Raw genomic sequence first — 25,959 nt, forward strand, 5'->3', positions numbered from 1 at the left:
GGAAAGTGGACTGGTGGCAATTTTATACAAGGTCATCAGGGAAGGTGGCATTGACAAGGTGAATGACATTTGAGCAAAGACTTGAAGGTGAGGGAGTAGGAATTACATGGGGGTGATCAGAATGGAGGAAAAAGAGAGTAGGACAAAATGAGGTTAGAGAGATATGAATGGATGGAGGTCATGTTGGCCAGTGGTTCTTAAAGTATGGTTTCCAGGATCACCAACATCAGCTTTACCTGATTTGACAGCTGTGAGAATGCATCTGTCAGATCTCCAAATACAGCAAGCAAGATTGAACAACAGCCCCACCAGCATGGTGAAATCTATTTATCATTCCATATGTACTGAAGCTGCTTTCCGTACGCTATTCCTAACCAGTGGCTAAACCTGGTAAGGGTACGAAGGCAGGCCTGTTCCTGGGAGACCTTGAGAACTCTCTGAAATTCATTCTGCACTTTGATTAGAATTACATTACAATAGAAGACATTTCTACTGATCTTCCTTCTGTCCCTCTCTGTTTCACATGGGATCAGACATGTTTTAAGTTTGGTAACTATCCAAGGCTCTCCTGGGGCCCTCCTCATTTTCTCACAGTCGTTTCCCCTGATAAATTTCTTGCATATATTGGCATCTACTTCTCAGAGGACTCAGATTAACATACCTAGGAACTTACTTAAAATATATTCTTGGGTCCCATCCTAGACCTAATGAAACAGAACTCTGGTGGTAGGGCCCAGCAATTTGTGTTTTAATAAGCCTTTGTATTGATTCTGATACACACTGAAATTTGTGAACTACTGCAGTGGGTTGTTCTGAGGACTATGACTTTTACTCTAAAGCTCTTACAGAAATTTGAGTAGCCACAATTTAACTTAAACTTGAAAGGATTACTTTAGCAGTTCTGTGAAAAGTAGATCATCGGGGATAAGGGTAGAAGCAGGGGAGGGCATTAGGGTTCTGTTTCATTAATCTGGGTGAGATGAGAAAACACACTGACTTGTACTTAGGTAGTAATGGGAGTAGTGAGACGTGGTCAGCTTCTGGATCTATTCTGAGGTTTGAGTCAATAATCTTTGCTTTCTGGATGAAGGTTGTGACAGGAGTCAAAGATGACTATAAATATTTGAGTCCATACTGCTAAAAGAATGCAAGGTGCAGGCAGAACAGGCTGACAGGGAAGATTTGGAGCTCATGTTAGAACATTTTGAGTTCGAGATGTTTATATGAAAACTATCCTTAAGTCTCTCTGTTACTTCCACCTTAATCTAGGCTTTCCTCTGGACCATCACAGTATCTTTTTAATGGAATTTCCTTCTATTTTTGTCTTGCTCCAGAGCCACGAGAGTACTCTTCTTCTAAGATACACTGAATCCTCTTAAAATCACTTAAAATCCTTGAATGGGGGCACCTGAGTGGCTCAGTGGGTTAAAGCCTCTGCCTTTGGCTCAGGTCATGATCCCAGGGTCCTGGGATCGAGCCCCACATCGGGCTCTCTACTCAGCGGGGAACCTGCTTCTTCCTCTCTCTCTGCCTGCTTGTGATTTCTGTCAAATAAACAAATAAATTTTTTTTTAAGATTATTTATTTATTTATTTGACAGAGAGAGATCACAAGTAGGCAAAGAGGCAGGCAGAGAGAGAGAGAGGAGGAAGCAGGCTCCCCGCTGAGCAGAGAGCCCAATGCGGGACTTGATCCCAGCACCCTGAGATCATGACCTGAGCCGAAGGCAGAGGCTTAACCCACTGAGCCACCCAGGTGCCCCATAAATAAATAAAATTTTTTAAAAAATCCTTGAATGGCTTCATATTGTTATTGGAATGAATTTAAGCTGCTAACCACAGCCTATGTGATCTGACCCTTACCTACCTCCGTACTTAAGTTTACTATGCTCCATCTAGAAATTTTGTATGGGTCTTCTTTCAGTTCCTCTGATGTGCTGAGCTCTTTCCCAGCTTCATACATGCAGTTTGCTTTCCCTGAGTGCTCTATCCTTCTCCAGTCCTTTAAATCCTTTACCTCTTCAAAGAAGTTTTCTCTGATTTCCTTACTTAAAAATAGGTTGTCATTATTGTTATTCTGTATCTCTGCCCATTCTTTGTTTCCTTCAGCACTTAATATAGTTGGCAATTATTTTAATTTTTGTTTACTTAATTTTTATGTATTTCTCCCACTAGCATGTAAGCTCTGCAAGAAAAAGGACCATGTTTGTCTTGTCCACCGTGATGTCCTTAGCACTTTGTATGGTGTTGGACACTTAGTAAATATGGCTCAGCAACTATTTGGTTGCATAAATGAATGAGGTACAAGTTCACACCTATCCTATGATAGTAACAATTAGGTTAAAGATAATTATCAGCTTTATATTCTAATTTTTTAATGTTTAATCGTTTCTAAGGAATTTCCTATACATATTCTCATTTCAAAGTTGAGTTTCCAAACGGCCTAATAAAATGAATAGTTACCAGTCTTTTTTTTTAAAGTAAGCTCTTTCCCCAACAGGACTTGAACTCACTACTCTGAGATCAAGAGTCACATGCTCTACCAACTAAGCCAGCCGGGTGTCCCACTTACCAGTCTTTCTGTATTTTTAATGGGTATTTTCTTAAAGGCATTGTCATGTTTTTAAGAATCCGAATACCTGAGGTGAAAGATGAGCCGTTCTATGGCTGCCATTTCTCTTTTTCCCCTTATTCTAACTTTTTTCCTAACCTAGATCCCTTTTTTATTACCATACATTTTAGCTTCTATGATTATTTTAGTCCTTCAGTTTTTCCTATTTCTTTAGACAAGGTTGTGCATAACTACCAAATTAAAATTTGTACAGGTTTAATTCCAGTCTTTTTGGATAATGCATTATCCTAAGGCTAGGTCAAGAGATAGGATTAGGACTTTAGGTTCATTTCTGGAATTCCTTGCTATTTAGCTGCCATGATTCTAGAAAATATCCTAAAAAGAGATTCCTAATCTATGTAAGTTAATTGAGATCTTTTGCTATTCATTTTCATTTTCTTTCTTACTGTTATCAAAAAACACTTAATTATCAGGTATTTTTTAAGCATAAAATACCTTTTCAAACTCTGTTCCATCCTGCCTTCTTCCTTCCAAAGGATCTCCCTGTTGAGGAATTCTTTTAGCAAAACCAACTGAAGCCAACAGCAGGAGGTAAGGGTTGCCAGTTAGATTTTACAGAAGCAGAAAATTGAATTTATAGAATTTCCAATCTATATCCTAATCTATATATATCCTAATATTCCAAATCTATATCCTAGATTTAGAAAGAATTTTAGAGGTTTGATAGTCTTAACTTATATTCAGTTTTTGAAATTTATGAAATTTTAATTACAAAACCCTAAAGATCGTGAACAAAACCAAAACAAAGCAAAGAAAACATGTACTACACTGCACATTTAAATTTTTCCCCTATTTATCTGGCTAAAAATAACTCATGTCTCCAGGTAGAGAACTCTATCTATATGAGAAATTACCATAGCAGGAGGAATAAACAGTTGAAATTTTGCCAGTGAGAGAGAATGAAATCATTCATGTAATGTGTCTTTGTTTCATGGCAACAAAAATGGGGTAAATAGTGGCCAACTACACGAAGTGGTTAAGTGTTTTTAAAAAAAAGTAGGGTGGGGGGGTGGGGGGGAAGCGTGAAGAAGGGTAAGGGATAAGGAGTGATGGTCAGAGAAGGCTTTTACGAGGAAGTGAGGAAGTTTCAGTAGAAACCTGAATGAAGACTGAAAACAAACCATGCCAGTGTTCAGAGCAAGCTTTCCAGGCAGAGAGAATGGCAAGTACTTGAGAGTGGAGTAAGTTAGAGGGGCTGAAATGTTCAGGATGGCTAAAGGAGGAGTGATAGGACACAAGATTGGAGTGAGTGGTAGGGACGAGATAAAGAACCTTTTAAGACTTGGTAAATGGTTGGATTTTGTTTTTGTTTTTGTTTTTGTTTTTGTTTTTTTAAAATAGAAATTGCTTTACAACAATCATGTAGATGGCTGTGACCTAAAAGCTTAAACTAGCTAGGGGAAATAAAAGTTTATACTCTAGGGGCACCTGGGTGGGTCAGTGGGTTAAAGCCTCTGCCTTTGGCTCAGGTCATGGTCCCAGGGTCCTGGGATCGAGCCCCACATCGGGCTCTCTGCTTAGCAGGGAGCCTGCTTCCTCCTCTCTCTGCTGACCTCTCTGCCTACTTGTGGTCTCTGTCTATCAAACAAACAAACAAACAAATAAATAAATAAATAAAATCTTTAAAAAAAAAAAAAAGTTTATACTCTAGATAATGACTCTGCTGCCAGATTATTCCTGTATTTGATGTCCACTACACTGTCATGACAGAAATGGTATCCTAATGAGGATAAATTCTATCTAGTGCCCATTATAAAGGGACAGTATTTTTTGAATGAAAGTGAATGGGTTTACCCACCTAAAGATTTAACCAACCACTTATTTACAGATAAACTCTAGGAAGATATGAAACTTTTTATTTTATATGCAAATTCATACTTGTTTATATATTATTTCTAATTATATCATCTTTGAAAGTGATAGTCTGGGGGCACCTGGCTGGCTCAGTCTATAGAGCATGTAATTCTTGATCTCAGGGTTGTGAGTTCAAGCCCCATGTTGGACATGGAACATACTTAAGAAAAAAAAAATGATTATGGTAGTCTGTATATCAGAGGTACTGGTGTAGTTTCAGATCCTTCTGAAATGATGCAACATGATATTCCAACTTATTTCATCTTGCACTGAAGACTTGTTTCTCTCCTGACCATGTGGGATTTTGCTTCTTCCTTTCCCATTCTAGCTAATGCCCTTGAGAAAAATCCTGCCTTAACATAATTAGGGTCCTCAAGTAAGGCCATGGTCTTTTCAATCTCTTAAGTTCCTGTCTGCACAGTTTTCGTAGGCTTCATTTGAATTGGATGTGTGTTATGCACACACACGTGTATGTGTGCATATATAATATAGGTAAATTGTCCCTGGCAATTGTCCCTTACAAAATCAATAATAAACAGAGACAAATAAGCAAAGTAACATGAATGCTGTTTTTTGTTTGTTTGTTTGTTTTTAAGATTTTGTTTGTTTATTTGACAGAAACAGAGAGAGGGAACACAAACAGGGGGAGTGGGAAAGGGAGAAACGGGCTTCCCACTGAGTAGGAAGCCCAATGTGGGGCTCGATCCCCGGACCCTGTTATCATGACCTGAGCTGAAGACAGACCCTTAACTGACTGAACCACCCTGGTGCCTCATGAATGCTATAAATTAAAGGACTTTATTAGTGAAGAAATACAGCTTTTGACAGAAAAAATGGGAAATAGGTCAAGAAGGTACTTGAAAGGTCTCTGGTTTTTTTATACATGGTTAGAGTAAAGAGAAAAGACCTTTTTTTTTTTTTAAAGATTTTATTTATTTATTTGAGAAAGATCACAAGTAGACGGAGAGGCAGGCAGAGAGAGAGAGAGAGAGGAGGAAGCAGGCTCCCTGCCTAGCAGAGAGCCCAATGCAGGGCTTGATACCAGGACCCTGAGATCGTGACCTGAGCGAAGACAGAGGCTTTAACCCACTGAGCCACCCAGGTGCCCGAAAAGAGCCATTTTTTAATAGAGATATTATTATTGAAATTAAGGTATAAATGGTTTACCACTCCTTTTTTGTCCCTAGTTTTTGAAAGTCTTATTTTTATAAACTTTTTAAGTAACCAGATTTCAGTATTTTATATATTAACCTATTGTAGATTTAATTGGAAGGTTTTGAATGGTTTTGTTTGTTTTTTAGGGTTTTGGTTAATAATATAAATAAGACTGAATTAGGTCACCTGAGTCTAATTTGGGAAACAAGCTGCATTACTTCATCTCTGAATGCACAAAATAATTTGAAACATCTTTTTCTTTTATTTCAGGCCTTTTTATGGTTATCATGAGAAGGAAAGACACTTTATGAAGATCTATCTTTATAATCCTGCGATGGTGAAAAGGTACAAGATAAATAAAAATATGAATAACTATCACTTAAGTATTTTGGTAATAATAAGAAAAATCTAGAAGAAAGGATTATATAGTTTGTAGCATTATTAAAGGAAGAGACCATATGTATATTTATGTGCAAAAAGAGACTCATAACTTGGCCTCTAAGAAGAATATTTTAAGAGTGAAAGGACCTTGTTTGATGGCCCCTTACCGCTTCGATGATGGCTGCCTTGTAGGATCTTAGTAGCCGGAGCAAATGTTCAAAACCAGGAGAAATTTGCTCTTTAGTTTCAAAGCAAAAAGAAATATATGAGAGTGAGGCCAGAGTATAAACTAAGAACTCAAAATCCTTTTGACTCTTTATTAATGTTAGTGAAATTTTATATCCCAGGTTTTTTGTTTGTTTTGTTTTGTTTTTTTCTTTCCCTCAGTAAGTCTGTCTATATCTTATTTTGTCAGTGGTCCTGGAGTCTAAGTCATTAATGGCAGGAAGGGCACATGTAAAGATTTCAGTCGTCCTCTGGGGCTCACAACAAGGGTTTTCATTCTGTGTGGTGATGAGTAGGGTAAAAGTGTCCTTAGAGAAATGCTTACTGTTATTTTTTCAGAAGACCTCTCTGCTAGTAAGTACTAGGTTTCAAAAGGTAACCTTTTGGTAAGACACAAATTGAATGTTTCCCCAGAGTGGATTTAGGCACCAAGAGAGGCATAGCTACCAACTATGTGAGGTTTATTTTGAATTAGGCCAACTGAGTGCTTCACTGAATCACTGTCTTAATCCCAATGGTTAGTTATTCTCTTTTCCAGGTAACCAGTGAAAACTAGTTTTCTCTATAATCTGCTCCCACCCTTATCCCAAACAGCTTCTGTTATGTAGGGTACCAAAACAATTTTTCAGAACAGGCACTTACAGACAATGATGTTTCTTATACCACTTCCGTTGGTCACACTTTCTTATATCCATGGAGTCCAAAAGAACAATCACTGTGAATTCTTACCCTGTCTTGCACACACAGTGGTGAGAGAGTAAACCTTAATCATTTTTACCCTTTCTCAGCCTCAAGTGTGCTAGAGGGGGACCCATAAATAAAATGTGCATTATCTTTAAAAATAGCCTAGTTCTATGTGAAGTATACATCTAATCTGTTTTTCTTACTTCTGACTATAACAGTCAAATACTTATTAAACTCTTTCCAGTAAGTTTGCTTTAAATTATATAGTCAGGTTATCATAGTGGCTATTGACATTCCCTGATTTATTGAGAGATTACTTGTATTCAAAATCTGGCTCTACTTCTTATCTCCTGGGACGATTTAGGCAAGTTATTTTCTCTGTCTGTGACTTATCTTCCTCATCTGTAAATAGGGTTGATGTTAGCACACTTCGTTCTGATAATCGAATGTGTTAATATCTGTAAATCGCTCCAAACAGTACCTGGCACATTATAGGTGCTGTGTTGGCTATAGTATATATGAAAAAGATTTTCATATTTTATATGAAATATAAAATTCCTTATTTTATATATATTAAAATATTTATTTTTTATTTACCCTTGCTCTTAACTTTTCTCCCTATTTTTAAAAGATTTTATTTATTTGACAGAGAGAGATCATAAGTAGGCAGAGAGGCCAGCAGAGAGAGAGGGGGAAGCAGGCTCCCTGCTGAGCAGAGAGCCTGATGCGGAGCTCAATCCCAGGACCCTGAGATCATGATCTAAGCCGAAGGCAGAGGCTTAACCCACTGAGCCACCCAGGCGCCCCTATCCTTTTATTTTCCATACATATATATATATATACACACACATATACGCACATGTCCTCTTTTTAAAATTTCCATATGCAGGGCACCTGGGTGGCTCAGTGGGTTAAGCATCTGTGCCTTGGGCTCAGATCACGATCCTGGGGTCCTGGGATCAAGCCCTGCATCAGGCTCTCTGCTCAGCGGGGTGTTTATTCTTCTGTCCTTTCCCCCAGCATGTACTCGCTTGCTCTCAAATAAATAAATAAAAATCGTAAAAAAAAAAAAATTTCCACATACAATTGGTGTCCTGCTAGAACGTAAGTCCACAGGCAAAGATTTTTTTCTGCTATGTTTGATGTATAATCCTCAGTGTTCAGAATATATGTGTCTGGCACTGAGTAGTCAATAACTTTCTATAGAATGAATCAATCCTATATATACCATTTGGAGACTAGTCTCTTGCTTTCTCTACTTGCTCATCTCCTGTGAACTTTACTGCCATTTTTTTTTTAACATATAATGTATTATTTGCCCCAGAGGTCTGTGAATCGTTAGGCTTACATACTTAACAGCACTCACCATAGCACATACCCTTTGCAATGTCCATAACCCAACCACCCTCTCCGTATCCTCCCTCCCCCAACACTCAGTTTGTTTTGTGAGGTTAAGATTTTCTTATGGTTTGTCTCCCTCCTGATCCCATCTTGTTTCATTTTTTTCCTTCCCTACTCCCCAAACTCCCTACTCTGCCTCTGAAGTTCCTCATCTCAGGGAGATCATGTGATAATTGTCTTTCTCTGATTGACTTATTTCACTCAGCATAATACCCTCTAGTTCCATCCACATCATTGCAAATGGCAAGAGTTCATTTCTTTTGATGACTGCATAGTATTCCATTATATATATACATATATACACCACATCTTCTTTATCTATTCATCTGTTGATGGACATCTAGGTTCTTTCCATAGTTTACCTGTTGTGGACATTGCTGCTATAAACGTTTGGGCGCATGTGCCCCTTCAGATCACTGCGTTTGCATCTTTAGGATAAATACCTAGTACCTACTCTTACCACACCCTGAAATTTGTCCTGCCTCTGAGATTTTAAATGCAGACATCTTGATTTCTGACTACAGTCTTCTTTTTTTAAAAATTCTTGAGATCTAATTTACCACAAAATTCACACATTTTAAGGATATGCAGTTCGGTGATTTTTTTTTTAAGTAAATTTGCGGAATTGTACACTTACCACTATAATTCAGTTTTAGAACCTTTTCATGGCTCTAATAAGGTCCTTTATATGTTGTTGGGTTTTTTTTGTTTATTTATTTTTAAGATTTTCTTTATTTCACACAGAGAGAGACAGAGAGAGAATACAAGCAGGAGGGGTGGGAGAGGGAGAATCAGGCTTTCCACTGAGCTGGGAGCCCAATGCAGGGCTTGATTTCAGGACCCTGAGATCCTGACTTGACCTGAAGGCAGACGCTTAATGACTGAGCCATCTAGGTATCCCTGTTTTGTTTTGAGGCTTTAAACTCCCTGGACTCAAGACTACTACTGCCCCATTCTGTGTAACTTTCTCCTGCAATTAATTTCTTTCCTATCCAGCTCAGATTCTATTCTCTATCTTTTCAACTCCTTTGTCTGCCAGGTTAACCATCAGTTCTGGGTTAATCTGTTTATTTACCTTTTTTTGCTATAAACTCTGGCTTCTGATTATTTTTAGGATACAAAAAAATCACAACAGAATGGTGCCACTGTGAATTCATAGTCTTCAACTTCTCCTGGGCCCTGCCTTGTCTTATTTCTGCTTTTCTCTAATTTTCTTCTTACCTTTCTCCACCCTCTTTACTCCAGTGTGAAGCCCCTCCCAAGGCTTTGCCTTCTACTTCATAGGGAAAATGGAACTCATCAGTCTAGAAAAGTAGTTGTTAAATTGTGCACTGGGGATTCCTTAGACCCTTTCGAGAGGATCTGTGTTGTCAAAATCAGATCTCCATGTTGCTAAATCTAGTTAATACCATTTTGTCTTTAACTTCTGACCTTATGTCTGTGGTTATAGTGCTTTAAAATAAGCCCAGGTGTTTATTTCTTTGATATAAGCCTCCTCTGATTTTCCTTATACCTGTCTGATTATTCATATTTATGCCATTTTGTTGGTTCCTCTTTTAACATTTGCAGCTGTTCTTGGGGTTATGTCTTAGGCTTTCAGCTTTTCTTTTCTTTTTTTTTTTTTCTTTTTTTTTTTTAATTTATTTGACAGAGATCACAAGTAGGCAGAGAGGCAGGCAGAGAGAGAGGAAGGAAAGCAGGCTCCCTGCTGAGCAGATAGCCTGATGTGGGGCTCGATCCCAGGACCCTGGGATCATGACCTGAGCTGAAAACACAGGCTTTAACCCACTGAGCCACCCAGGTGCCCCGGCTTTCAGCTTTTCTCTCTGTACTCTCACCTCACTGTACAGCCTTATCTACTGTTATGGTTTGGTTTAGTTTTTTTCTTTTTGTTAATCTTTATGCATTTGACTTTCAGGTATATATCAATAGCCTAAATTTTCCTCTAGAGCTCTGGATCAATGTATCACACCATCTTCTGGATAAATAGAATAGCTTTGCAGTTAAGAGTAAGGGCTCACAAATCAGAGAAAACTTTAATTTTAGCTCTTCCGCTTTTAATTTGTATGATTTGGGACAACCTTTTAATCTAAGACTCAGTTTCTCTATTTATAAAATGGGGATAATAGTATCATAGGTTTGTAGTGAGGATTACCTGAGATTAAGCATTTGAAACAACTAACAATGTTTAATACATAGTCCTTAAATATGTTAGCTGCCTCTGTTGTGTAAATGAAGTTATTCTTGTCCTCATTCTCATTGTCATTCATTGTCAGTATTTTCATGGAAACCTACCTGAATACCCCACAATACCTAAACCCCAGGATGTCTAAAACGGAGTTTATCCTTAATCCCTCTCTGAAATTCTGCAGAGAAACCTGTTTTCTTCTAGTCCTTTCTATTTGGAACAAGCAGGCAGAGGCAGAGAGAGAAGCAGGCTTTCTGCCAAGCAAGGAGCCCGATGTGAGACTTGATCCCTGAACCCTGGGATCATGACCTGAGCTGAAGATAGTGGCTTAACCGACTGAGACACCAAGGTGTCCCTAGTCCTTTCTATTTCAGTAACATGGCAGCAAGAAATCTAGACATCCTCCTTAACTCTTATTCTGCCATATCCTCTGCATCTAATCAGTCCCCAAGGCTTGACTATTCCTTATATATCTCCTGAATCAACACAGTGCCATAGTCTTTGTCAACGCTACCATCATCTTAGTTTTTCCAAAATAGCTTTCTCACTTCCTAGCTCTAGTCCTGTGTATTGTCTAGCTACCCTGGTCATTTGTCTTTCCTGCTCTTTACTTCAAAGGCAAATTCTATTATCTCTTGGAATGTTTTAATAGACTGCATGATCTGACTTTTCATTATCTCTCTAGCCCACACCCCTGTAGACACACTCTCCACAGCCTGTCACTAAGCCTCACACAATGATTTCAGTTCCCAAATAGGCCGTGTTTTCTTGTGACCTTTCATATGTATAATTTTATTTGTGTGAAATACTCTTCCCTTTCTTTAGAGAAGAAATATCTTTAATTCATCATTTAGTCTCCTGCTTAGAGATTTCTCTTCAAGAAGGCTTTGCAGAAACAACTTCTGTACCTTTATCTTATTAATCCCTTCTAGATGTTTCATATACTTCCCTTGCATAGCACTTACACTTTTTATAATCACCTGTTGTTTGTGTTCTCCATCATGAAGGAAAAATAACTCAAGAGAAGACAAATATTAAAATAGCAGTATTTCAGAGTAGTGGATTTGAGTCATAAATCCTTTTTCAGAATGTTTGTAATAATCTTGTAAAATGTTTCTCTCAGTGTTTAAAAGGAGAAACTCTTTTTTTTTAAGAAGATTTTATTTTTAAGTAGTCTCTACACCCAATTTGGGGCTCAAACTTAGAACCTGGAGATGAAGAGTCACATACTCCACTGACTGAGGCAGCTAGACACCCCAGGAGAAAAGTTCATATTTTAGAAACTTTTCACATCCTATTTTTTTAATATAATTAGTATTAAGTTGGTTTTTGAGGTCAAAATATTCTTCATCCAAGTAGTTTTTTGTCATTTTCTTTGAGTGTGCAAGCTGACTTTAAAACTTGACCAAACTTTTAATTTCTAACAAAATACAAATTTTCAGTAAAATTAAAATAAAAAATTTGTGTGCTAATATAATGTGTTTCATTCTCTATAGTAGTATAATGTTTCATTTGACATTTTAGGAACCATAATTTCATGATATAACTTTTTTTTCTAATTTAGGATATGTGAACTTTTGCAAAGTGGAGCCATAATGAATAAATTTTACCAGCCTCATGAAGCGCATATTCCCTACCTCCTACAGCTGTTCATTGACTACAATCTCTATGGAATGAATTTAATAAATCTGGCTGCTGTCAAGTTCCGAAAAGCAAGAAGGAAAAGTAAGGTTAATTCCACAAGTTCAAATTAAAGCTTTGAAACAAATGTTATGTAATTGATGATTCATAAAATGACATATATTTAGAAAATAACTGCTGAGTTGATAAAGAATAAAAAGGAATATGCAAATGGTATTAGGGTTCATCAGGAAAAGAATCTCAAAAGAATTTTTTTGTAATAACTTTATTGAAATATAATTCACATACCATACAACTCACTCATTTAAAATGGACAATTCAGGGGCACCTGGGTGGCTCAGTGGGTTAAGCCTCTGCCTTCAGCTCAGGTCATGATCTCAGGATCCTGGGATCGAGCCCCACATCAGGCTCTTTGCTCGGTGGGGAGCCTGCTTCCCCCTCTCTCTCTGCCTGCCTCTCTGCCTCTCTGTCAAATAAATAAATAAAATCTTAAAAAATAAATAAATAAATAAAATGGACAATTCATTGGCTTTTAGTATAGTCACGGAGTTGTACAGCCATCACCACAATCAAATTCAGAACATTTTCAGCACTTCTAAGAGAAAATCTGTAGTCTTTAGCAGTCACCTTTAACCCTTCCATGCCTCCCACCCCTTAGCAACCACTAATCTATTTTCTGTCTCTGTATGTTTGCCAGCCTGCACATTTCCCATAAATGGAATTGTATTTTTTTTTTTCATTTAGCCTAATGTTTTCAAGGTTCATCCATGTTATAACATCTATTAGTGTTTCATTCTTTTTATGGCCAAATAACACTCTATTTTATGAACATATTACATTTTGTTCATGAGCTCATCAACTGATGGAAAATTTGGGTTTCCACTTTTTGGCTATTATGAGCAAAGCTGCTTTGAACATAAGTACAGATATTTGTGTAGCCATATATTTTCACTTCTCTTGGGCACATATCTAGGAATAGAATTTCCGGGTCAGATGGTCTAGCATCTTTTGTTTTTGTTCTCATCGAATTCCTTCTCTTCTGCTTGAAACAAAATGAACCCAACATTCTTTTTCTGCCAATGCTATTGTCCTGTTTTAATTTTTTCTTTTTATTCACTGCCATACTTATTAAACCAAAGGCTAGCTTTTTTTTATCTCATAGTTTACTGTCTATTCTTTTTGGTTTAACTTCTTACATTTCTTCTACAGTATCCAAACTATGCTCGAAAAAGTAACCAGGGAGGATTTTTTTTTCCCCAAAAGTAACCAGGGAGGATTTTTTTTTCCCCCTGCTCAATAACAGACTAAGTGATTATAATTAACCTTCCTATTAAAAACAATTTAAAGGCTAAGAAGATTTTTTTAAAATCTTAAATGCATCAAAGAGATACAAAACAGCAAAGAAATACTGGCCAAAAGAGGAAATAGACTGCTGAAAATCAACCTTTGCCCTGAGGGTTTTGCTCACCCTGGAAAATTTGGACTCTCCATTGAGACAGCCTTTCCAAATGAGAGAGGCAGAAACAAAACCCAGGGTCTCATTGGGTAAGATGTCCTTACAAACTAGGAAGTGGAACAGCTTTAAGATACTTCAACACAGTTTGAATTCCTTGGGAATAAAAGAGATTCCCAGATCTAGAACTTGATTTGAGGTAGTGATGGTCTGGTCATATACTCACCATTCAGTAGAGGCAAATTCTAAATTCTACTGTAGAATTTTACTACAGGTCTTAAATTATTCCTAAAAATAACATTTCAAATATAATATGTTCACACAATTTAGAATATACCAGACACACAAGAAAATTCTCTATGAGCAAAACCTAGCAAACACTGATGTGTGCACACATGTGCACATACGCATGTTCTAAAGACTTACAAGGAATTCAGGTACTGGAATTACAAATGCAGTTTGGAAAACTATAATGCAGAATCCTTATCAAATATAATACTATTTGCAATGTTTTACTATATAATGTTATACATACTTATAGTTGTGTTTGTCATGTCTCTCCATGATGCTGATAATACCTTTACATGAAAGAATTTAGATGCAGTAATACTATTTCTGAAAACAGATTTTGTTATATTGACAACTTAAATACTACATATTTTAAATCCACAAAAATTGAAGCATTGACCAATATATGACTCACCTTTTTAAGTAGACCAAAATAATTCATTTGTTCATAACTAATTCTACTAGATAGTAATCTTAGTTTTAGGTGCAACTTACAGTTTACTAAATGCCAGGTTTTCTGGCATCTCAAAATCTTAGAATTTTATAAAATTCTGTATAAAACAAGTTATATAAATAGTCCATAGGATCCCAAGATAGAAATCATCTGATAAAGGATGAAGTAGTCTGTCTGCCCAGTATCTTTCTTTTTCTCCATAGAGAAAAGGAATAGAAAGTGAAGGCAGGAAGAGAAAAGATATAAAAAGGCAGGAGAAGGATAACTTCACTGCTTAACTTCCTTCCCTGCAGGAATTGTTTCCCTAAATTTTTGTGAGGGCTTGGTTATTTCTTATCTGGGAGATCCTTCTTTTGGTGAGGGGGGCAATGTAGAGATTTTCAAGAGTAAAGCTTTAAGGAATCACATTACCCAACTTCAAGACATTTATTATAAAGCTACAATAATCAAGATAGCATGGTATTAGTAAAAGGATGGGACATACAGACCGACGGAACAAAAGAGAACCCAGAAACAGACCCACACAAATAACATCTACTTATCTTTGGCAAAGGTACTGTCTTAATTCAGTGAAGAAAGGATAGTTTTTTCAACAAATGGTGCTGCAATCATTGGATGCCAGAAAATAAAAATAAAAGAACCCAGACACATACTTTATACCTTATGTAAAAATCAAAATGGATCATAGACTTCAATGTGAAATTTAAAACTATCAGACTTACAGAGGAAAACAAAGGGAAAGTCTCCCTGACCGTGGATTGGCAATGAGGTTCTAGGTAGAATACAAAAAATATCCATGAAAAGAAAACTGCTAAGTTGATTTTATCAAAATTAAAAATTTTAGCTCTGTGGAAAATACTATTAATGAAAAGGTAAGTCACACACTGGGAGAAAACGTTTTCAAATTACCTATCAGATAAAGTACTTGCATCTAGAATATGTAAAGAACTCTCAACAGTAAGAAAGCAAACAATCCATTTAAAAATGGTCAAAAGAGGGGCACCTGGGTTGCTCAGTCGGTTGAGCATCTGACTCTTGGTTTCAGCTCACTTCATGCATTCATGGATTATGGGCCCAAGCCCCACTTCCCCACACTCAGCATGGAGTCTGCTTGAATCTCCCCCTCTGCCCCTCTCCTAATATGCACATTTGTGCTCAAGCTCTCTGAAATAAATATTTAAAAAATAAAGTCCAAAGATCTGGACAGATCCTAGCAAAGAAAAAGATGTAACAATGGCAAACACATGAAAAGATGATTGTTAATATTATATATCATTAGGGAAATACAAATTACAACCACAAAGAGCTACTACTGCGTACCTTTTAGAATGGCTAAAATCCAAAAAACTAGCAATACGTGCTGGCAGGGATGTGGAACAACAGTAACTCATTCATTGCTAGTGGGAATGCAAAATAGTGCAACCACTTTGGGATACAGTTTGGCAGTTTCTCATAATGTTAGACGTAGATTTACATGACCCAGTGATTGCTCTCCTCTGCATTTACCCAAGTGATTTAAAAGTTGTCTGCCCAAGAACCTGTATGCAAATGTTTATAGCAGCTTCATAATTGCTAAAAGTCTAAAGTAACCAAAATGTCCACTCATTGGGGTAGTGGATAAACTGTGATCTAACCATACAGTGGAATACTGTGAATCAGTAAAAAGCATCAAGCTATCAATTCATACATTGATGAATCTTTAACACATTTTACTGAGTGAAAGAAGCCAGACCCAGAGGCTCCTAATTGGATGATTTCATTCATAAAACATTCTGAAAAAAGCAAAACTACAGAAATGGAAAACATATTAGTGGTTGCCAGGGATTGGAGGAGAGGGGAGTATTGACTACAAAGCAAATATACAGGCAAACTTTGAGGGTGAAGGAATTGTTCTGTATGGTACTGCATGCGTCTATATATTTATCAAACCCATAGAACTATACCTTAGTTAACTAAATGTTGAAGGTTAACATCCTCAGTGGTGTCATGTGATACCGTGTAGCCCCTCATGTGAGGTGATGAGGAGGACACTTCATCTCTGTGATACTTCAAAAACCCATTACCACAGTCCAGTGATGAGAAAAATGTCAGACAAACCCAGATGTGGGGGGATGTTCTACAGGTTACCTGGCCTGTACTCATGATTCTCAAGGCTATGAAAAACAAAGAGAGACAGAAATAGACCAGATGAGACTTAGGGAGACGGGATAACTAGATGCCATGTGATGTACTGAGTTGAACCCTGAAACAGAAAGTGGACAACAGTGGAAAAACTGGTGAAATTCAAATAAAGTGTGCAGTTTAGTTAATATTGATGCGTCTGTGTCCATTTATTTTGACAGATGTACTGTCATAATGTAAAATGTTAACAGTAGAAACTCTGTACTACCCTTGCAACTTCTCTATAAATGTAACATTATTCCAAAATAAAAAGGTTATCGAGGGAATAAAAGAATACAGCAGGTTGGTTATCAGTATCAAATACAGATGATAGTTCAATTAGGATTGAAGAATGGTAAAGATTCTAGACTATGAACAGTAGGTATTTATAGGAAAAGAAGGTAACTTTCACAGAAATTTATTTCCAATAGGAAAACGTGAGAAAAGTTTGAGTTTTCAAATATATGTAAGCCATTTGTTTTAGTTACAGAAGTTAGATGAGAATTAGAATGTTAATTAGAAGGATTTTTTTTTTCAAGATACAGAAAATTTTTACAATTTGAAGGCAGGAACACATGAGATTTAGTTGGAAATTAAAAGCAGGGAAATTGTTGCAAGTATGATGAAATAAAATTTATATCTTAATTCCTTATACTAAATGTCCCTCAGGTTTTGGTTTGTTTTGTTTTGCTTGTTTTGTATAAAAGGTTATAGTGAAATCTTGGAAAGAAGAAGCGAATCACTTTTTTATATTTTACCATGTTTCTGAGACACATTAAACTGACAGTTTACTTCTTATGGTAAATTAATATGTATTACATATATATGCATAACTTAACATTTTTGTTTTGGAAGACAAGTTAATGTACATAATGAAGTCTTTTGAAAATGGAGTAAATTAAAAAGTAGATAAGATTTAGAAATTTTAACAGTATATAGGCATATACAGTTTTTTTCCTCAGGATTTCTGTTATATAATCAGGTGTCAGATGAATGGAAATGGTGCTAATTACTGTAATTGTTAAGGTGAAGTATATGAACAGAGTAAATATTTTGAGCACCACAGAGGTATTTTGTATTTTTTATCATCCACAATTGAAAAACTATATATGTATATAATTGTGTGTGTGTGTGTGTATTTTTTAAGCTAGAGAGTTTCCATGTTCTTTAGGGAAATATGCTAAAACAGTGTGCAAAAAGTAGGTAAAATGGTTTTTTAAATGTTATCAATAACTTTGAATCAGTAAACTTGTATAGATTCTTTTTTCATATAAATTTGTTAGAAAATAATATTTATGGTAACTTACAACTTAAAAGTAATTTCATATTAATGCCCTAGCCACCTAACAGCAAGTTTTTAAAAACATCTGAAAGTATATAAAATCACTTACATGTTTTGGCATGTGTTTTATTAAAATAACAAAGGTAATACCTGATCTTAGTCTTAATTGCACTATTTTGTGATCAGGCTAACCAAATAAGATCAAAGTACTGGGGTATGTTGGTGGTTCATTTGGTTGAGTGTCTGACTCTAATCTGAGCTTGGGTCTTGATCCCAGGGTGGTGAGTTCAAGCCCCATACTGGACTCCATGCTGGACACGGTGCCTCCTTAAAACAACAACAAACAAAAAGCATTAAATTTAGCTGGAAAAGATTACAAATTTAGCATCTTTCTTAATGTTAGAATTCTGTCCATGCTACTCAATTAAGCTTTCTCTTAGAATTTAAATTCCTGTAAGAGATCACAGAAAAGTTACTAAAATTTAGAGACTATTTCAGAGTGTGACCCCAGGACTCAGTGCCCGAAACCTAGACAACTAAGCAAACATGCTTAGTCCATTCTTCCACCACTGGTCAAATTGTATTTGTATTTGCCCCCGGTTTCTACTCATTGCTGTTAACTGCCATCACTTCTGAAATGTGTTACATATTTTTTTGTTGGGGGCATAGTGTTGAAATATGTTTTGAATCTTAACCTGGAATCTGATTTCCACTAGAATTTTAGTGACGATTCATACAGAATACCCTAGGAATTTAAAGTCTATAAAAATTCTTAATTCTTCATTATTTTCAAAATGAGATTTTAATCATACCTACCACAATAGCACACTTAAATGTGTCATACTTTTATTCCAGTATCTGGGTATTGTGTCTATTTTTCTCTCTTATACATATTACAAATACTTTTGTTCCCTCTTAGTTTGGAACCATTGTTCTCTGACGTACATATGCATTCCTGTGTGTGTATGCATTTTAAGGACGCAATTTTAGAAACTAGTCATTCAGGTTTTATATTATTTTACCTAAAGGGTAATTGTATGCAGATCAAAAGTAGAATTTATCCCCTTTTACCTTTCTATTTCTAGGTGATCCATTGCGTGCAACTGGATCTTGCAATGATCGGCTACCAGGAAATTCTCTTACTGGTACTTTATTTCGGTGGGAAGAAGATGAAATACCAAGGTTAGTTTATGTTGTAAAGGGGAAAAAAAAACCTATTCATATATAACCTACTGTATTTTAAAAATCAGTGGTTACTATAATTTAATCTTAATGTTATATATACTTTTTATACATAAACAAGTAAGTTTGTCAGAGAAGCAACTCTCAGCATTAGTATGTTACATGGAATCACAGATTTTAAAAACAGACCTTGGAAATAGGAAAATAGACCTGCTTATTACCTAATTAATAAAAGTAATCTGGGTATAAATTTTTATACTTTTCTCCAACATCTATCTTCATTATGCATTGTAAATTGATACCCTATAACTTTTCAAATAAAAATCACATAGTAAAATAATTTAAAATGTAAGTAGCAAATACTTTTAGTAAAAATAACCCTCAAATTTCTAAATATTTTTATGGAAAAAAGTAGATTGACGTACTATGTATGAATAATGTAGTTCGTGATTTCTTTTGACCAGGTATATTATTTATTAGACTTTCTGGGGGAGGTAACATTTCCCAAATGTTTAGATTACAGATATGTAATTAGTACCTATCTAAATTATCAATAATAGCTGTATACATAGAATTCAGAAAGGTATCCCTCTTATACCACAATGTTTGCCCAAGCTTTCTTGATCCTTCTATCAGTTGGGTATTGGCAGGATAATTGTGGTCTTCCTCTTTTCACATATGTCATCTGATGCTTTTTTAAGTTGGTAATTTTCATGAACAGTGCAAGATAGAAAAAGTGTTTAAATGATTTTATGTTTTATTTCATAGTAAGATAGTATGAATTTAGTAAGTGACTGAAGATAAATTATCATAAAAATATTTGTTTAAAGTTTGTTATTTAAGATTCTAATATGTGCCGCACAGAATTTTTACATTTTAGAATTAGTTGGGTTTTTAATACCTAAACTTAAGAAAGAATCTCACTAAATAATGATAAAAATACATTATTTTATGACAGAAGTAATTGTACCAGAATGAAACTTTGAGGTCTTCAGAGTGATATGCACAGTGACTCACCTTATCTCTTGATTGACTTGAACCAGTATTAAGACTTTTTGATAAATATGCACACACATGTTCACATATGCATACATATGTATTTCTTGGTTCCTTCTCAGTACAGCAGAATTATATTTTAATCATATTGAAATGGTATTAAGTTTAGACAGAATATTAATCACCACATGAAATCAGATTCTAATCAGTCCAGGGCGATGTGACCAAGAAGCTACTTGCTGCCTTCATATTTTGTGCTTGTGATACAGTTCCTCGATCTCTCTGAAATTGGAGCACATCAATTTGATCCAAGGACTTTACCTATTCACTAGAGCCTTCAGTTCTGAAAATTTTATATTTAATAACTTGTGTTTTGCTTGATCAAATAACACTAGAGTTTATTAGTACTTGAAATCCATTTATAGGCAACCATCTTTCTAGTTAGCTCATTGTAAAGCTTTACTGGTTAGGAGTAAGTTTGGGGAAACCATATATAATAAAAAGTTTGCGATTTAGAATGTTTTTGGGGAGCCCATCTTATTCTTAGCAATTGACAAATTATGAGCAAAGGTATGAGTAGGCAAACTAATAAAATTAGAAGAGGTACTCAGAATTAGAATTTATAATAAATATAGGATAACTCTGTAGTTTTTTCTCAGATTATCCTTTGGGGATGCTTATGTTGTAATAAATATGAGAGTCCATTGTTTCACCAAGTACAAATAACATAATGTCAAATTTTGCCATGGATTAGTACTCTTAAATTTTATTAGTCTCATTTCTTTCCTCAGTGCTATTATCACCTTCTTGCTGGGTATTTTTTTTTTTTAAACAAAGAAATATTTTACATTCCCTCACAAACTTTATTACGAGGACTATGACAAATAGCAGCAAACTATTAAGGGACGAGAGTGTTCAGTTAGCAGTTCTGCTAACCCTACTCGTTAACTCATTGTAAATTACCACATATCATGGACCTTCCGGGTCCTTTGCCCCAGAGTGTTGAATCCACAAAAGTCAAGTCTACCACAGTAATCTCAACCTTGGCTGCCTAATCGATTGATCTGAAGAGACTTTTAAAATGATAGATGTTTGAGCTCCACCCTCAGTGTAATTAGTATGTATGTTGTGTTAAGCTAGAAACAGAAATGTTCAGAGAGGCACAATTGTCTAGTTACCATCCTATTGGTTATCTGCTTTTCATGACCATAATAAATAGTTTACATGTTTTGCTAACTCAGATTTTTTACTTACGGTTTTTCTATCTACTGGAAACAATTTTTTAAGAAGATTTTATTCATTTATTTGACAGAGAGATCACAAGTAGGCAGAGAGAGAGGGAGAAGTAGGCTCCCCGCTGAGCAGAGAGCCCGATGTGGGGCTCGATCCCAGGAGCCTGAGATCATGACCTGAGCCAAAGGCAGAGGCTTAACCCACTGAGCCATCCAGGTGCCCCTGGAAACATTTTTAGTGTGAAAATTACTTCCTTTCACTAGGAACACCGCCTATACTGAATATCTAAAGTAGTTTTGTAATAAAGGCAAGAAATAGTTGTAAATTTTTACTATGAGATTGCTTTTTTTTGTTGTTATCGTTCCCATCTTTTATCATGAATATGTTGCTCCTGGGAAATTCACCCTTGAAATTTATAGTATAATTCTTGCAAAAATTGTGAAACTTTTTGGTAAAAGGAGAAAACTGTTGACCAAACTATTTTATCTACTAGTTCAACTCATGGTAAAAGTGGTTTTATTAAATTATGTGAATAAAAAAAAAAGAAAAGCTACATTGATAATATTTTTTTTCTGAAAGTGAAAGGGATATATTGTGATAGGCTAGCTAACATGTCCCTTCTCTGTCAGAATGGTAAAAAGATACAGGTATGTTTTGTATCTACATATATATATAAACATGTACATATAGGGATTTCCTTAGGGATCCTTAAGGATAGATAAGAGAAAATTAGGTTTTGCTAATATGTTTCTCTTAAAACATTAAAAAATATATCTTTCAACTAAAAATGTTAATGAAATCTGCCATCACCCTCTTTCTAATAAAAGTTCTCCTTTTCATTTGGGGCCAGTATTTGTAGATCATCTAAATTTTGGAATGAGTAAACTGGTATTCATAATAGATGCTGTATGTTCATTCTGTCAAACAGGGTTAATTATATGGTATCTTCCTAATCCTGCTCTGATGAAAAAAAAAATGCTTTTGAGTAAATGAACATTAGTGGGGAACAACCCTCTGAAGTCGTCATCAGAATTAATGGCCTTGTGGTATCAGCACTTTTCTTAGCTATGATCCCACTGTTGAACTCATATAGTTTCTCAGTTCTGTAGTTATGGAGACTTTTAAAAACGTTCCTTAGCTCAGCAGTGGTTGAAGGCAGGGAGAACAGTATCATTTGCCCCACTTTTCAGTAGGCTCTCTTCCCCTTATCACTTGCTGCATATTCTGTCCTCATTGTTTTTTAACCAGCTATGATTGCTGAGGAAGATGCCTCTGGGCAAGTGATTACAAATGTATGTGGCTTCTGTATCCCTCTGTTGTCATCTAATCCCATTCTCCCTGGCCATGACCCTCATGCTAAAACATTGTACATTCCTTACATATAAAATATAATGAACCAAAATATATGAAATATACTGAAAAAGAATCTCAGTAGAGTTGTCAAGACAACAGGTTTTGTATTTCTTTATATGTATACACACAGTATCATCATGAATAATTGTGACTTACTATAATATCACTAAACATGAAAAGTTACAGTTATGTGACACATGTTTTTTAAATGTTATTTATTTTTTAAGCAATCCCTGCCCAATACGGGGCTTGAACTCACAGCCCCAAGATCAGGAGTTGCATGCTTTACTGACTGAGCCAGCCAGGCACCCCTGATTTATTATATTTTTGGATATCTTCTTAATACAGCTCTTTAATACTGGAAGGTGTTGAACCACAGAGTACATGTGAACTAGAAGTGGATGCTGTAGCTGCTGATATCTTAAATCGGCTGGACATTGAAGGTATAAACACAATTATTAATATGTGTTTTTATTTTTAAAATTTAATGACCAAAATAGAGTAGAAAAAGTAGGTAAGAAAACAGTAGTAGAGAAGTAATATATTATAAAAGGGGGATGCACCCCTGGGGATAAAAATATATGTTTATAAAAAAATAAAAAATTAAGAATAAAAAAAGGGGGGGATACAAAAATGTTAGGAAGATTTCTTCTGTACCTCTGATGAGACAGTCATTATTTTTTCACTAGTACGTCCATTCATGTTAAGTATATTTGCATAGACATGAGCCTAAAGTAAGACACTAAATACATCAGCCATCATAAAAGAATTTCATATATTCTGCCTTTCAATTTTTTAATTTTCAGGTTATATACCAGGGAGGGAACTCTTAAGTGTATTGACTGTCATCAAGTGCTTGAATCTTACTCATTTGCTGGGTTTTGGGGAGCCAGTAGGAAGAAAAGTAAAACAAAAGAATAATGTAATAATGTAGATTGGGAATGTTTGGTCATTTTATTACACAAAGCAGGTAATTTTTTTTAAGGCAGTATTTTTTAAACTTTGGATTTCTTTTTCTGAGCAAATATTTTTCACTTTGATCCTTGTCATATTGAAGTATTATTGTGATTATAGCTCAAATTGGTGGAAACCCTGGTCTGCAGGCCATATGGGAAGATGAAAAGCAACGGCGAAGAAACAGAAATGAAACTTCTCAAATTAGCCAACCTGAATCACAAGGTATAAACCCAATAGTACTCTGGTGATTTTTTTTTTTTTTTTTTTTTTTTCCTAAAATTTAAGCCATTGAATTTTTACCTTGACATTAAATTTTACTTTTCAAGTTATCTTTAAATGTTCTAATTTTTTCCTTCTGTCATTGCTCTGAACTGTAATTCTTTACCTTCAAAGTGTGACTCATTATTTTCTCCCTCCACCCATACTCCCAACCATCATAGAAACTGTCATCTTCATTGTCCAGTTTTGACCTTACCTTGTCTTCTTGTCCCACCTCTTTGCTCCTTTTTTATTTTCTAGTGTGTTCTGGGTTTTTGTAGAAGAGTCCCAACGTAGAACCACTACATTTTGTTCATTAAGCTATGAAAACGTAATCCTTGAAATAATGCCCTTAAACTATTTTCTTTGTATGTCCTTAAATTCCTGCTATGATCATCTTGTACAGCTCAGAAAAAAATACTCATTTAATGTATTTTATGTATTACTAAATTCTTCTACATTCAAAAAAGAATGAGGGCTTAAATGCCATGAATACAATAAAAATTTTAAGTAAAAATAAAAGAATTAGAGATACACAAAAAAGAATAAAAAGACATAATTCAGGAGGTAAATATATTTGAAATATAGTAATAATTATACATTGAAGTCCAATTAAAACTTTCATTGTGTCTTAGACACTAAAAATGCTATGATAAATTTTGAATGCCTTCTAAGGCATTCTAAGATAGAAATATTTTATAAGGGGGAAATTTCTAGGTTCAGAGTATGTGGTACATTTATAGGTAGAGAGCAATGTTTTTGTTTTAGATTTAAGTTATAATTTTAGAACTTAATCTTGAACTGACTTTAAGTGCTTAATTTTATAGCTTCAGTATCAACCATTTCCCTTTTGTTTGACTTTATAATAGGACTACTTTTAGGTGGTATTATATGTGTCAAGAGAAAGATAGGAAATTGTAACTATTTTAAAAGCTACTCTAAGAGAAAGGAAAATATTTCATTCATTTGTTATCCACATGTTTTAATGCACTTTTAAAATTCAAAGATCGCAGGTTTGTGCCAGCAACAGAAAGTGAAAAAAATTTTCAGAAGAGACTTCAGGAAATTCTCAAACAGAATGATTTCTCTGTGTAAGTGGTTATTTATTATAGATCTCAGAACGAATTTTATTGCTTGGCTATCAAGTTTGTTTTATAAAGGATATGTTTTAATTAAGCAGAACATTATCAGGATCAGTGGACTACAGCGATGGATCTCAGGAGTTCTCTGCCGAGTTAACATTGCACTCTGAAGTTCTATCTCCTGATATTCTTCAGTGTACACCAGCCAATATGGTAGAAGTCCACAAAGATACAGAGTTGAGCAAAGGTGAGGTTTGCTTTGCAAGTATACAGAAAATACTACCATAGAACTACAGTAGAATTTGGTTGAGGTAGCTAAGTTTCTTCCATTCCTTTACGTTTTCTTCATTTCTAGAGGTAAACACTGTTCTAAAGTTGGTGTAAATTGTTACCATATATATATATAATTGTATATTTTCTTATGTATGTATATCCATAATATATACTGCTATTTGGGGTTTTAAATTTTACATAAGTGATATTCTACTTGAAATAAATTAAGCAACTTGCTTTTTTCATTCAACACTTTAAAAATAATTTAATTGAGGAGGCACCTGGGTGGCTCATCAGTTAAACATTTGACTTGTGATCTCAGCTCAGGTCTTGATCTTTGGGTTGAGTTCAAGCTCTTGAGTTGGGCTGCATGCTGGGTGTGGAGCCTTTAATCAATTAATTAATTAATTAATAATTTGAGGTATTATTTGTATAACATAAAACACACTTATTTTTAGTGTACAATTCAGGGACACCTGGGTGGGCTCAGTAGGTTAAGCATCTGCCTTCCACTCAGGTCATGATTCCAGGGTCCTCGGATTGAGTCCCACATTGGGCTTCTTGCTCAGTGGGGAGCCTGCTTTTCCCTTTGCCTGCTCTGCCTGCCACTCCCCCTGCTTGTGCCCTCTCCCTCTCTGACAAACAAATAAAAATAAAAAATCTTTAAGTGTACAATTTAGTGATTTAGTAAACTTACAGAGTTGTGCAAAGATCCCCATAATTCAATTTTAGGACATTTCCTTCACCTCATAGGATTCCTTGTGTCCATTTGCAGGCACATCTTTTCCCACCTCCAACCATAAGTAATCACTAATCCACTTTTCTGTC

General features: G+C 35.4%; 1 protein-coding gene across 5 annotated transcripts in view; it reads left to right on the plus strand.

The window, feature by feature from the left end:
- The window catches only part of REV3L (REV3 like, DNA directed polymerase zeta catalytic subunit), a 186,737-nt gene that overhangs the window by 53,892 nt on the left and 106,886 nt on the right, over positions 1–25,959 (plus strand). For 3 of the 5 annotated variants that reach the window (XR_014312147.1, XM_082731927.1, XM_082731925.1), the window contains 7 exons: positions 5,911–5,985; positions 12,084–12,244; positions 18,883–18,979; positions 22,910–23,004; positions 23,636–23,740; positions 24,783–24,867; positions 24,954–25,105. Coding sequence is in view for 4 of the 5 variants with exons in the window: in XM_082731927.1 (XP_082588053.1) it covers positions 5,911–5,985; positions 12,084–12,244; positions 18,883–18,979; positions 22,910–23,004; positions 23,636–23,740; positions 24,783–24,867; positions 24,954–25,105 (770 nt within the window). In the remaining variant the exon portion in view is untranslated. The remainder of the gene's footprint in view (positions 1–5,910; positions 5,986–12,083; positions 12,245–18,882; positions 18,980–22,909; positions 23,005–23,635; positions 23,741–24,782; positions 24,868–24,953; positions 25,106–25,959) is intronic. The other 2 variants (XM_082731928.1, XM_082731926.1) reach the window with 1 other exon arrangement.

The sequence above is a fragment of the Mustela nivalis genome, assembly GCF_964662115.1.
Source record: "Mustela nivalis genome assembly, chromosome: 5".
NCBI lineage: Eukaryota > Metazoa > Chordata > Mammalia > Carnivora > Mustelidae > Mustela > Mustela nivalis.